The sequence below is a fragment of the Leucoraja erinacea genome, chromosome 7, assembly GCF_028641065.1.
Source record: "Leucoraja erinacea ecotype New England chromosome 7, Leri_hhj_1, whole genome shotgun sequence".
Taxonomy (NCBI): Eukaryota; Metazoa; Chordata; class Chondrichthyes; order Rajiformes; family Rajidae; genus Leucoraja; species Leucoraja erinaceus.
The window spans coordinates 18,211,602-18,224,457 of NC_073383.1; the positions used below are offsets into that span (position 1 = coordinate 18,211,602).

General features: G+C 41.3%; 1 protein-coding gene across 3 annotated transcripts in view; it reads right to left on the reverse strand.

Annotated features, from left to right (window-relative positions):
- Positions 1 to 3,887: 3,887 nt before the first annotated feature.
- ppp1r1c (protein phosphatase 1, regulatory (inhibitor) subunit 1C) overlaps positions 3,888 to 12,856 on the reverse strand; it is a 102,801-nt gene continuing 93,832 nt past the window's right edge. For all 3 annotated transcript variants that reach the window (XM_055637859.1, XM_055637856.1, XM_055637855.1), the window contains one exon: positions 3,888 to 4,383. In XM_055637859.1, coding sequence (XP_055493834.1) covers positions 4,286 to 4,383 — 98 coding nt within the window. In that variant the 3' untranslated portion in view covers positions 3,888 to 4,285. The remainder of the gene's footprint in view (positions 4,384 to 12,856) is intronic.

The following is a 12,856-nucleotide window of genomic DNA, read 5'->3' on the forward strand; positions in this document are numbered from 1 at the left end:
TTCCTCCTGTTGCCCCCCACTTTGTCCGCCCCACCACCTCCTCCTTCCCCCGTCGCTCTGCTACTCGGCCTTTTCCCCACCCCTAACCCCACCCAATCCCACCCAACTCCACCATCACCTCCTCCTTCTCCCCACCCCCGGAATCGGCAACATAATCAACACTGGAAGATGTCGACGACTGCTAAAGTGAAGGAGAAGGAGAAGGAGGTGGCAGTGGAGGAGTGGACAAAGCAATGGGAGAAGAAAGAGTAGGCAGTGATGGAGCAAGGAGCAGACAAAGCGATGGCCGACAGGAAAGAATGGTAGGTGGTGAGAGGGGAGCACGTCCCACGGTGACCCATCGCGTCCTGTCAGTGACGGCGGCTGGAAGAAATCACTGCCGACCAGGGGCTACAACGTGAGCCGCAACAACGGCCATGTCAACAGAACCGTGTGGCAGCTGGTGGAGACCAACGGCATCACCACCTAGCTTCAAGGTGAAACAACACAAAGTGCTGGAAATATTCAGCAGACTGAACTAGTCTGAAGAAGGATCCTGACGTCACCTATACAGGATCTCCAGAGATGCTGCCTGACCCATTGCGGTACTCCAGAACTTTGTGTCTTTTTGTTTATTAACCATCATCTGCAGTTCTTTGTTTCAACTACATACAATTATAATACCTTCCTTGGTTATAGCAGACAATCTGCAATGACAAATACCCCCCCTTCCCCCCCACACACATACACACACTATGGTTCATCATAACAAGTGTTTGCTGTATTTCGCTTCTTAGTAATTCACTTTTGAGAATAATATAATATCAAGGTTGTTTTCCACAGCATTCTTGTCATTTGCCAGCATCCAAACCTGTTGCTACATAGATTTAGAAACCTTTGAATCTTTGTTATACCCTTGGTGAGGGCTGGGGAAAATGTGAGTCATTAATATTAATGCACAGATCTTGTATTTAGAAGTATTTTGCATGAAGTACAGTTATCTAATAGTTTTCATCTCACAATGGCTGTGTACGCCAGAGTCCCGGGTTCAATCCTGATCATGGGTGATGTTTGGACAGAGTTTGTACATTCTCCCTGTGACTGCGTGGGTTTTCTTCGAGTGCTCGGGTTTCCTCCACATTCCCAAGAAGTGCAGGTTTGTTGGTTAATTGGCTTCTGTAAATTGTCCCCAGTGTGTAGGACAGAACTAGTATCTGGATGAATGCTGGTCAGCGTGGACTCGGTGGGTCGAAGGGCCTATTTCCACGCTGTATCTCTAAACTAAACTAAACTTGTATTCACCATGTAATGTGTGTGCTTTTAAACTTTCGGCAGCAATAATCTTTAGTTGTTAGAGAAACGGCGAGATTCTACTCTGAAAGTGAGATTCAACTGGGTGTAGAGTAGACAAAACTACTTAGCAATGCCCCTGATCTCCAGCATGAGGTCTGGGTCACTTAACTTGGCTTTCTAAGATATACTTGGCTTACTGCCAGCCCCACCACACTAGAGCTTGGCAGTCTGGTTTGTTTGGTGAAACTCCAACAGGGCATTTAAAACAATAATATACCAATTATAAACCAGGCCCAGCGCTGCTGTTGCTGGAAGAAGGATCATGAACAAGACTGCAGACGGGTTTTATCACCACTTCCCTGGTTCCGATGACCTGATGCAGAATAAAGAATGAAATAGGAGCTACTCTGATTTTATTGAGCACTTGGCACAGGGAAGTCAATATCAAACAGCCCTGAAATTAGTTGAAAGAGTCAACAGCAAATGTCTCGATCTAGCCTGTCCCACTTAGAGAACTTTTTAGGAGACTGCGATTGCCACATGTTCATGGGTGGTTGTCGGGGAGTCGCCTTCATGGTCGTGAGGACTTTCTGCTTTCCGGGAACTAGTCACGACCTCATTATGGTCACCGCAAATTTTTCACATGTTGAAAAATTAGCGGCAACCAGAATGAAGCCGCCATGGAGGGTAGCGAGAATTCTCATGCCGTTGGTGCAGTGGTAGTGGGTCACCAGGAGATTGAAGGTTGTAGCTAGTGCTGACCAGTGAATTTCATTGGCTCAATGGGACAAAAAAACGTAAGCAGTAGTTTTCAGAACCAAGGATAACCGACCGGTAATGTTAATGTCTGCTGAGCTTCACAGTCGTGTATCTCTGGCTTCTTAAAAGTTGTCCCCATTCCATCCCCCCTTCTCCCTCTCCCTCCTGTCTCCCCCCTCTGCCCCCTCTTTTAAAGGACTTACATGACCCTTCCAATACACTGTGCTTTAGCTGTCTTAATTACAGCGCCAATCTTCCTGTTCATCGCGGTGTGTGTCTGTATCACATTGGCTTTGCACCATGTGAATTTCACTCAGACGGCGCACCCTCCGCTTGCCCTGTCCCCCGCCTGCATAACAGGCTGGTGAAGGAAGCGATGTGTGTGTGTGTTCCAATCTGACAGTTGCCATTCCAGTCGCCGGTTTTTCAGGCGACTGTCGGCGACTCGACAGTCACCACATTCTATTTCATCCTATTTCACAAGGAATAATATGTGGTGACATTTTTCCTAAACTGAAAATATACAAGCCAACAGTTTTGTTTTCTTGCTTTGAATCTTTAAAAAGAAATCCATACACCTCCCTAAAACTGGAAATTTACCAGCTTTGTTGTTTCAGATAGCTGAATTTAAGTTTTTCTTTCTCCCAAATCCACCTGCCATATTTTGCAGGAATAAGCAATAATATTGATGTATCCTATCAATGTCCAAATTTACAGCATAGAATGAAGCGTAGAGTAAGCTACTTTTGCTATCAAGCTGCCACTTACCTTTGAGGGAGAGAAGGGGAATGCCATCTAGTGTGCAGGGTAGAACTAGTGTATGTGTAATCATTGGTCGGCCTGGACTTAGTGGGAGAAAGGGCCTGTTTCCACGGTGTATCTTGAAAACCAAAACTGAATGCCATCTAGACCTGGAAACCTAATTGCACAAACTTGTTTTTAAAATTTGATCTATAGATTTATTTTTTACTCGGAAGAAAACTCGAAAAATGACCATCTTCTAGCTTGATTTGCATCTCAAACTTCACTGGGTACTTTGTCAGGGTGACTGGCGGTTTGCAAAGAGAAATAGAAAACAATGCTATTCGTTGTGCAGCTTATTGAGAGAATTACTTGAATTGTATTGGCCAGTGGGATCCCAATATGGAGCTTTCTTAGCACAAAAAGATCCTTTGAATTGCATTACCAAACTGGGAAGGTCTGGGATGTTTATGTATTGGGGGTGTTTTGTTTATTGGTCACTGTTTCTGATGGTATGGCTTATTTTAACTTCCTCTTCCTTTCTTTAACAACCTTTCAAACCGAGATGAGAAGAACTTTTTTCACACAGAGAGTGGTAAATCTCTGGAACTCTCTGCCACAGAGGGTAGTTGAGACCAGTTCATTGGCTATATTTAAGAGGGTGTTAGATGTGGCCCTTGTGGCTAAGGGGATCAGGGGGTATGGAGAGAAGGCAGGTACGGGATACTGAGTTGGATGATCAGCCATGATCATATTGAATGGCGGTGCAGGCTCGAAGGGACGAATGGCCTGCTCCTGCACCTAATTTCTATGTTTCTCTGTTTCTATGTTTCCACTGATCAACTACCTTCCTCGCCACCTCCATAACCCAATCATTCCTGCTGCTTTGCAATCCCAGCCTTGGAAAGTGATGGCACAGTGTGCTCCACCATAAAGATGCATTGACTTCTCTGCTACACCTGAAGTCTTTGTACACCAAATCCTGGCATCGGTACCATTCCTATGCCACTAAAGGTTCTCTAAAATTTCTAGCTCCAATTATTTAACTTTGTTTTCTGTTATTTTTGGCCAAATGGTGCAATCTAGGATTTGGAGGAATTTGTGGGAGAAAAATATTGAATTGTCAATTTATTTTCATTCTTTATTTAGATCTCTTGAATATTTATTTACAGTAGGTTAGATTTGCATCAAAGTAGAATAATAAACATCAATATTCATTTAACAATACCAATAATGTCAATATTATTACTATTGGCAAAGTGACTACAAAGTGAATTTATGGTGGACAGGTTTGAATTTTGGCTCAACACAATCATATTTGTGTTTGTATCTCTGATTGTGTGAGAATTGCTTCCTGGACTGAAGTCCAATGTGAATTTATACGAGTAAATTTCTAAGCCCCAGACTTCTTGAAGGTGATGAGCTGAGGGCCCGGAAACATTCGTCAGATTTGAAGCAGGATAATCGACAAAGCTTTCTCTGTTCAAAGACAGCAAACTTCCCTTCGAGATGCTCATAAGTTGGTCTTTGGTAACCACTCTTCTTTTTCAGATGCTGCCTCTTCTTCCTCGAGGAATGGCGTTTCATTTTTGCTCCTTAAAAGTTTCACCCCTGTAAATGTGCAAAAGAGCATTGGCAACTGGAATCAGTTCTCTTTCCAGTCAAAAGAACAGTACAGCACAGACCCACAATGTAACACCCATAAAAAAATTAAAGTTAGGCTTTACCCTGTGAATAGAAAGTTTTTTTTGGTTAACATCTTAAACAAATGCATCTTAATTCCACTGGTCCCATAGATGAGTATCATCTCTGCTCGAGAAATGTTACAACTCACCTTAAAGATGCAACTGGGGTGACAAGGGCCAACATCCAACTCATCTCTAAATATTCAACATTTGTTGCATTTTGCAATTACATTACTTATTAAAAAAATTCAATGTAAAATAACAATCATTAAGCAACGTGGAGAAAAAAACTGAAATACTTGATAAGACTTCATTTCCTATGTTCCAAATAGATTTTAATCATTTAGATGTATAGAATTTAATAACACCCAGGTAAGTAAAGAAAATATGAACCTAGGTTTCATTGCAAATTTCTAAAGTTCTTGTACAACTATCTGGGGGATTGAAGAACATTTGGAATATTGTTTCTTTAATAACACATACACATTAAGTTCTGTCAATGATTTAATGAAGAGACCTGCAAATGAAGAACAGCAATATAACAGATGTCTGAACAAATAACAGTTGCATGCTTCAAAGTGCTATTGGAAAGATTTTTTTTTTTAATTTGTTTTGCTGTGTGCTATTTCTTTGCATTTTGTATAATCTATAATTCTGTGTGATGATTATTATACACCTTCATGTGGATAATGATGATGATTATCAGTCTGTAATGATTGACTGGTGATTCTTGCCTCGACCCCTGTGTGAGATGCAAGATCAATCTTTATTACTAACAGCAGACCTTCTGACCGTTGTTTGGTTTTGTTCCTCCAGAGATGGGCTTTGCAGTTAAAAGCCTGCACAAGGGGACAATGGGCAACAAAGAGAGCACACGAATATAAAGCATAAGCAATGGAAGACCAATTGGGTAGTTTACATGGAGTAAGACCACTATGGGAGAATCACCAGGGTTGTGGGCAGAAGTTGGAGATGGATACGGCAGTGTGTGGTAGAGTCAAGAACCCGTGGCACATGTTTTTTTTAAAGATCTAAAAAGAATGGGAACTCCACACAAAATCGATCTCTCCTGGCCATCTGGAGATAGTGTTCCAGGTCCCTACCCCAGAAAAATGCAATAGACCCTTTGCTCTGATGCTCCTTTTGATGCCTGTTCCATAAAAGTGGTCTACCCTGAATTCCAGGCAAGCCCACTCTTTCCCACCGACCCCCTCCAGCACCTACTTTCCCCCAGCTGCTGCCTCAATACATTGCATTGCTCCCGTTCCTCATCCTTGGTCATCCACATTCTTTCTGGACCTAACATTGGGACACGGTCAATGATGAAGAAAAATATTACTGGAGTCAGAGCAGAGCAATGAGGCCTTTGGCCCACCCCATCTGGGTACACCCCACCTGTGTCCACCCTAGAGTACCCAACTACATCAACTCCATTTATCTCCGCTTGCAACCATAGTTATTGAGACTGTCATAAATTGCTGGATTACCATTTATATATTGCCCATCTAGATACTTCAATGTTGTGAGACTACCTGCTTCCACCAATAAGCAGGTGCTCAACAGCTCAACCAGCCTCTGGGTGGAAAAGCTCTTCCTTGAATCCCCATCAACACTATGCCCTCTAGTTTATGAAGTCTGAAGAACGATCTCGATCCAAAATGTCATCTATTCCTTTTCTCCGGAGATTCGGCCTGACCCGCTGGATTACTCCAGCATTTTGTGTCTGTCCTCGGTGTAAACCAGCATCTACAGTTCCTTCCTACCTTCTAACATTAGTCACCTCTGCCATGGGGAAATCTTTCTACTACTTATCTGTCCTAATTTTGTATGCATATCTTGCTTTATCTCCTCCCCCCACCCACTTAGCTGCCTCTGCTCCACAGAAAATGGAACCAGCAACCAGTTTTTAAAATCTGAAATGCCCTATCCCAGGCAACACCATGACAAATCTCCTCTAAGGCATCTCCTGTATAATTGCATCCTTCCTATAGTGTGGCAACCAAAACTGCACAGCAGCTGAGGCCTTCTAATGGTTTATAAAGTTGTGCCAAAACATCCCTGCTCTTGTATTCTACACTCTGGCTAAGGGAGCAAGATGCCCCTTATGCTTGCTCTGCAGTCTTGTCTACCCATGCTACTACCTTCAGGGATGCCTAGCGTTGAGGTAGCTCTGTTCCTCAATACTTTCTTAGTCTATACTATACTATACTCCGCCTATCTTAGCAACTGATCAATATTGATTTGTAGCTTAAGACTATCCTCCTTGCCATTGACACCATCAATTTTCCGAAGTTTTTACCGAAGATAGACACAAAATGCTTGAGTTACTCAGCGGGTCAGGCAGCATCTCTGGAGAAAAGGAATAGGTGGAGTTTTGGGTCAGAGCCCTTCGTCAGACTTCTTCTTTTCTCCCGAGATGGTGCCTGAGCCACTGAGTTACCCCAGCATTTTGTCTCTATCCTCAATATAATGTATTATCATTGTGGAAAATTCAAAGTAGTTAAAGAGGATTTCCCCCTCTAACTAAATCATAATAATCAATCACAATAGAGTCAGCCACGTAGCATGGAAATAAGGTCATTTGACCCTACTTGTCCATGCCAACCAAGATTCCCCATGAATTTCCTCCAAACAATACTTTTAAAATCAGTGCCATTAAAGAATGTCTATAATTACCTAGCTTATAAAAGATAGACACAAAAAGCTGGAGTAACTCAGCGGGACAGGCAGCATCTCTGGAGAGAAGGAATGGGTGACATTCTTCAGCCGTGTATATCTTTGGTTGAAACCTGCATCTGCAGTTCCTTCCTGCACATTCCCCAGCTTATCCCGGCTGCACTTCTTGAATAAAGGAACCATATTTGCTCTCATCCAGTCATCTGCTGTCTTTGATGGGACCGGCAAAGATTTGTCAGTGTCCCAGCAGTCCCTTCCCTTGTGTGCCATAACAAGCTGTGATACATCTCATTAGGCCATGGGGATTTATCCTACATGAAGCCTGTAAAGACATCCAATGCTTTTTACCTTTTTAATGACAATATTTCCAGAATTTCACCCTCCCATGTGAATTATTCTTCTCCCAAGTGAATAGAGATGAGGTATTCACTTAAGTCCTCACACACATCCTCTGGGTCTGCACTTGGGTTTCCTCTTTCCCTGTTTACCATTTTGTGCTTAACGTACTTATTGAAATACTTCATGTTTTTTTTGTCACTGATATTTCAGCACCCCCCCCCCCCCTTTTAAAAAAAAAAATCTCCCTGCAGTTTCTGTAGTCCTGAAATAACATTTCTGGCTCTGTGTAATTTTGTTCCTTTTTTAATTGAATCGTTGCCATCCAATGTTTTTTTTGGACTTGCTTTTATCACTCTTAAGAGACCATGTTCGCCTTGAGCCTTCATTATTTCATTTTTTTTTAAATGTCTTCCTCTTGTCCAAGGTAGACTTTCCCGCAAGTAGCTGCTCCCCAGTTTACTTACACCAGGTCATTTCCAAAACTACCTTATAATATAGAGTGTCACCATTTCAAAAATCTTCTCATTAACACCTGAATTACTTGTCCAGATATATTCTCCTAAATTAGGTCCAGTGCTGTCCAGTATAATTCTATCCATGTACTGGGCTCAAAAAGTCCCCCTATTTGTACTTTTAAATTCCAATCCCCACCAAGTCTAACAGAGGTGTTTCCAGTTAACTCTGGCAATGTTTAAATCTTTTCCTACTATAATACAATTAGTCCTTGCAATTCTTGGAGGTATGTCTGTATTTCTAGTCTGTTTCCTACTGATTAAGAGGCCTATGGTATATTCGTAGCAAATAATTAGTCTTTTTTTTGTTCCAAACTATTCGTATGGCTTCATTGGAAAATCTTCTCAGGGTATTCTCCTTCATTACAGCAGTAAAGAACTCTGTGTTTCAAGGCCATCTTCCCTTATATTCACTATTTCTCCCTCACATCTGAACATTCCATACCCTAGTATGTGAGTTGCCAACCTTGCACTGTCTTTGAGAGCAACAATATCATATTTAGTTTAGTGATGCACACCAGTTCCATATTATTCCACTGTCTCATCCACTCCCCACACACCAAGGGCAATTTACAGAAGCCAATTAACCTACAAATCCACACATCTTATGGACGTGCGAGAAAACCGGAGCATCCAGAGGAACAGGGAGAACATGCAAACTCCACACAGACTGCACCCAAGTTCAGGATCGAACTCAGGTCTCTGGCATGGTGAGGCAGCAGCTCTACCAGCTGCGGCACTGTGCCGTCCCTCTCAAATAAAGTTCATCAACCTTGTTAGTGACATTCATTAGATCATTGTACTGTCCTATTTTTCAACAGGCAATACCAACACGAACTTGACACAGGGAGGGCCTTGCCAATTCCAGATCCCAGATCACAGCTACTAACAATGCAAAGGCCTCAGAGTGCAAACCATTCTCTATGTATGTTGAAGGGTTCCAGCAAACAATCATTTCTATAGTTTTGTAAAACACATGAACAAAGCAGTAATTTATGCATCAGAAGATGAATGAAGAATATCCAATGGCACAGAATCATCAGGAAATAGTGAGGTAGAGTTGTACAATGATTACTAGAAGTCATTAAAAACAAAAACGATGTTTATAAAAGGGTTTATTTAAAATAAAGCTCATAAAACCCCAGCATCAACGTATGAAAATTGGGGGAAATAAAATAGATTAGACATTAGTCTAATTTTGCTTCCTATGTATTTGTGAAATAGAAAATAAGTCTAGCTCCATAGTTATACAGAGGTGTGCTATACTGACAAGGGAATCCCAGTGGTCTCAAGTATTTCCACTAAAGGTCTATGCCACTGTTAAATGATGACATCAATGGATAGGTCAACAACAAAATAAAATAAAATACATATTCATTTCTAATTCCAACTTTTTTGGTGCAGAATGTACACCTAAGCACTGTTTTGGTGAATGGCACATGGGTGTGCTTATTATTCCCCAAAACCAATTGTGTTTGTAGACAGTAAACAGACTAAACATCTGAACTGGGTGGCCTGCTCAAAATTGGGTTCATGTTTGCAGTCAGTGTCACAGAACTACAGTCGACCTGCCACCTTACAGCCAATTACCATGTTATTTCCCAAATTTAAAAAGAAAACGATTTGTCTAAATGTTAAATTCAGAAATGCTCTTCCAAGGATTGGAGGCAAACCATCAGACCCACTCGATCATTCATTTCTCTCCTCCCCCCCGATCACTTCACTGCTAACCTACCCAGCCTCATTGCTCTGCCCTTGTCCACGTAACCTCTTTTCTCCCTAATAGATAAAGGGGATTATGCAACTAACATTTATATCCTGGCAAACTATTCGGCACCTGGGCACAGCCAGAGGTTGCCCACAGCTTGTCAGAATTGCATAACAGGAGCTTTTGGCCGTGTATGAGGTGCAGCTGCTGCCTACTGCTCTTGCTCAAATATCACTCGGCTTTGAAAGCCGCTGAAATCTGAGTAAAATGTAGTTGCTCTGAACCTTTTAATGCTCAACCATAATTTAACTCCAGATACAGTGAAAAAATCATATCAGGTCGAGCAACTTCATGAAGGGATGCACTTCTTCCCAGTCATGGGTTTCCAATAAAGACTGTGGCAACAACACTTAAAATATTTCCAATTTTAAATATTCCTAAAGAACATTGTGCTAGATTACTAAAGTGCCTGAAAATACAATACTATCAAAAGTAATTGCAAAAGTAAATCCAGTTCCTTTAAAGCTTTACAAGTTCACAGATGTGCCCATGTTATTAAAAATGCTGCTGAACCCAGATTCTATAAACCAGTGTCCTGTGCAAAAATATTGTTGGGCAGATGTGGCAAATTCTTCACGAGTTGATCAATGGCTTTCAATTGTCTTTCGTATGATATCAGTGCCAGTGGATAAAGATGAGGAAGCAGAAAATAACACTACAAGACCCCTGGATAGTACATTTTCTAAGTACAGATGTGGGCCATGTTTATAAAGTCAGCATTAGTTTGCTATTTCCTTACAGCCTTGCACCGAGAGACCTATCCACTACAAAGAGCAGTTATGACATAACGCATTGTATGTAACTTCAGGTCCACAAGAGAGTAGACTGGGTAAGGTAGCATATTTTCATTAAATAACATTAGTAAACCAGATGGCTTATTCAGCAGATCTATGGATAGCAGCTATTTTATTACAGATTATTTAGTTCACCTGATTTAAATTCACCATCTACTGTCAATTGCTTACCTCTGCATCATTGGTTCGGGTCGCAGGATATTGAGGAACCTCAATAGTATAGAGCCTATTGTTACAGTACCTTTTAGTCTACAAACCTACCACAGGGAACACTTCAACATTTCTGAGGATCAACATAAATTGGATAAATAGCACTGAATCATTTGGGTGACTGTATGATTTTAGAAGCTTGAGACTACAGTAAATTGGACAAGAGGTTCCAAACTGATCAAGACAGAGTGTTGGGATAGGGAAAGTGGTGAAGCTAAGGAATAATGGATGTGACGTGGAAGCTGAAGAATGCCTTTGTGCTTTCCATTGTTTAATTATGGATGCTTGATGAACAGATGAGATGGAGGACACAAAAGTGCTGGAGTAAGTCGGTGGGACAGGCGGCATCCCTGGAGAACATGCATAGATATCGTTTTTAGTCAAGACCTTTCTTCAGACTCATCATTGGCGGGGAGATGATGTGATGGAGGCACTGAAAGAATCAAGGGCTGGTAGAAAAATTAGCATACGAAGGAGCAGGGATAGCACAAAATTAAGAAAAATGGCTCTAGGATGGATTCTACGGGAAATCTGCGATTAATACTAATGGGTCCAGAAACAATGCATTGCAACAGATCTCTGGTTATGATACTAAGGGGCAGTCAGAATGGTTGAAGATGTTTTTAAGGATAGACATGTCAAACGCAATAACAGAGGCAGAACTAGAGGAGCATGCTGTGCTCAATCATCTCGAAGACTATTTAGCAGAACGAGGGGAGATGAATTGCTGAGAGTACCAACCATATTTATGTGTTATTTGCATCTTCGATAGGATTAATGTAAGTGTCGATGCAGTGGATGTATTAATACAGTCGCACTCAGCCCACAGACCACTTGAACCACTCCCCAAAAGTCCCATCTGTGCATTAAATCAGCAAGTATTCTCTAAAAGAGTGAACATAGATTTTAAATTGGAGGACTTTAGTTATGGGGAGTGCGATTGCATCGATTCATTTCCTTGGAGCGAAGGAGGCTGAGGCGGGACCCTAAGGCAGGATATAAAATTATAAAAGGCATTGACAGGGTAAATAGTCAACATCTTTTTCCCTTGGAGGCGCATAAAAAGAAAAAGAGGGCATAAGTTTAAGGTTGAGAGCAAATAGTTTCAAAGGGGTTTTGAGGGGAAGTATTTTTATACAGAGTAGATGATGTATAGATATCACTGCTTGAGATGGTGTTGTAATCAGATACAATTACTATATGTAAGAGACATTTAGATAGGCAATTAGCAATTGAAAGCACAGAGTGTAGAAGGAGACATCCTCGTGTGAGTTAGATTGATAAAAAGATGAGCAAGGTCCATTTCCATGTTTGACAACTGAGGAAACAAAGCATTCAATGAAAAGTCACTCATTTTTCAAGAAGCAATAGGCAGGTATTCATTTGGTCGGCAACAGCATTGATTGAGAAAGTTTGAATCAAAGATCCACTATTTAATGATTGGTAACATTGTGCGACGGTTTCATATAAGTGGCAACTGATGATGTGCCTCATTGAGAGGTTCATCAATACCACGTTTCTATTTTAAACCAGCCAGCTATTATGCCGAAGAGCCACTTCAAAAGCACTAAGCTCCTGTTGTTGACTGGATGTTTCACAACTGAAGAGGGTGAGGAAAGCAGCTCTGAAGCTTTGTATTATAACCTTCATGAGGACTTTGGTACACTAATGATCCAATGAAAAAATTGTCATAGCATAATGACCACATTGTAATTTTCCTGCAGTGCCATTAAATAACTTCAGTTTAAATTGATTACGAAAATATTTTCATATCACAAATGGTTAGTTTCCACCCTTGAATGTGGGAGTTCATGCTTTTCCTGTTCAATTTTCCTGAATCCTACTCTAAGATTGCTCAGACCAAGAATCTTCTCAGCGCAGCTCCCACTTTGTTAGTTTAACCTTGTGAAAAATTCAAACAAATAGTTATTGCATTTCTGGCAACATTACAATGGAACAGAAATGCCAATAAAAGTCAATTTCCAATGGTGCTTGCAAGCTGGATACTTAGTTTCTTTGTTTAAGAAGGAACTGCAGATGCTGGAGAATCGAAGGTTACACAAAAAAGCTGGAGAAACTCAGCGGGTGCAGCAGCATCTA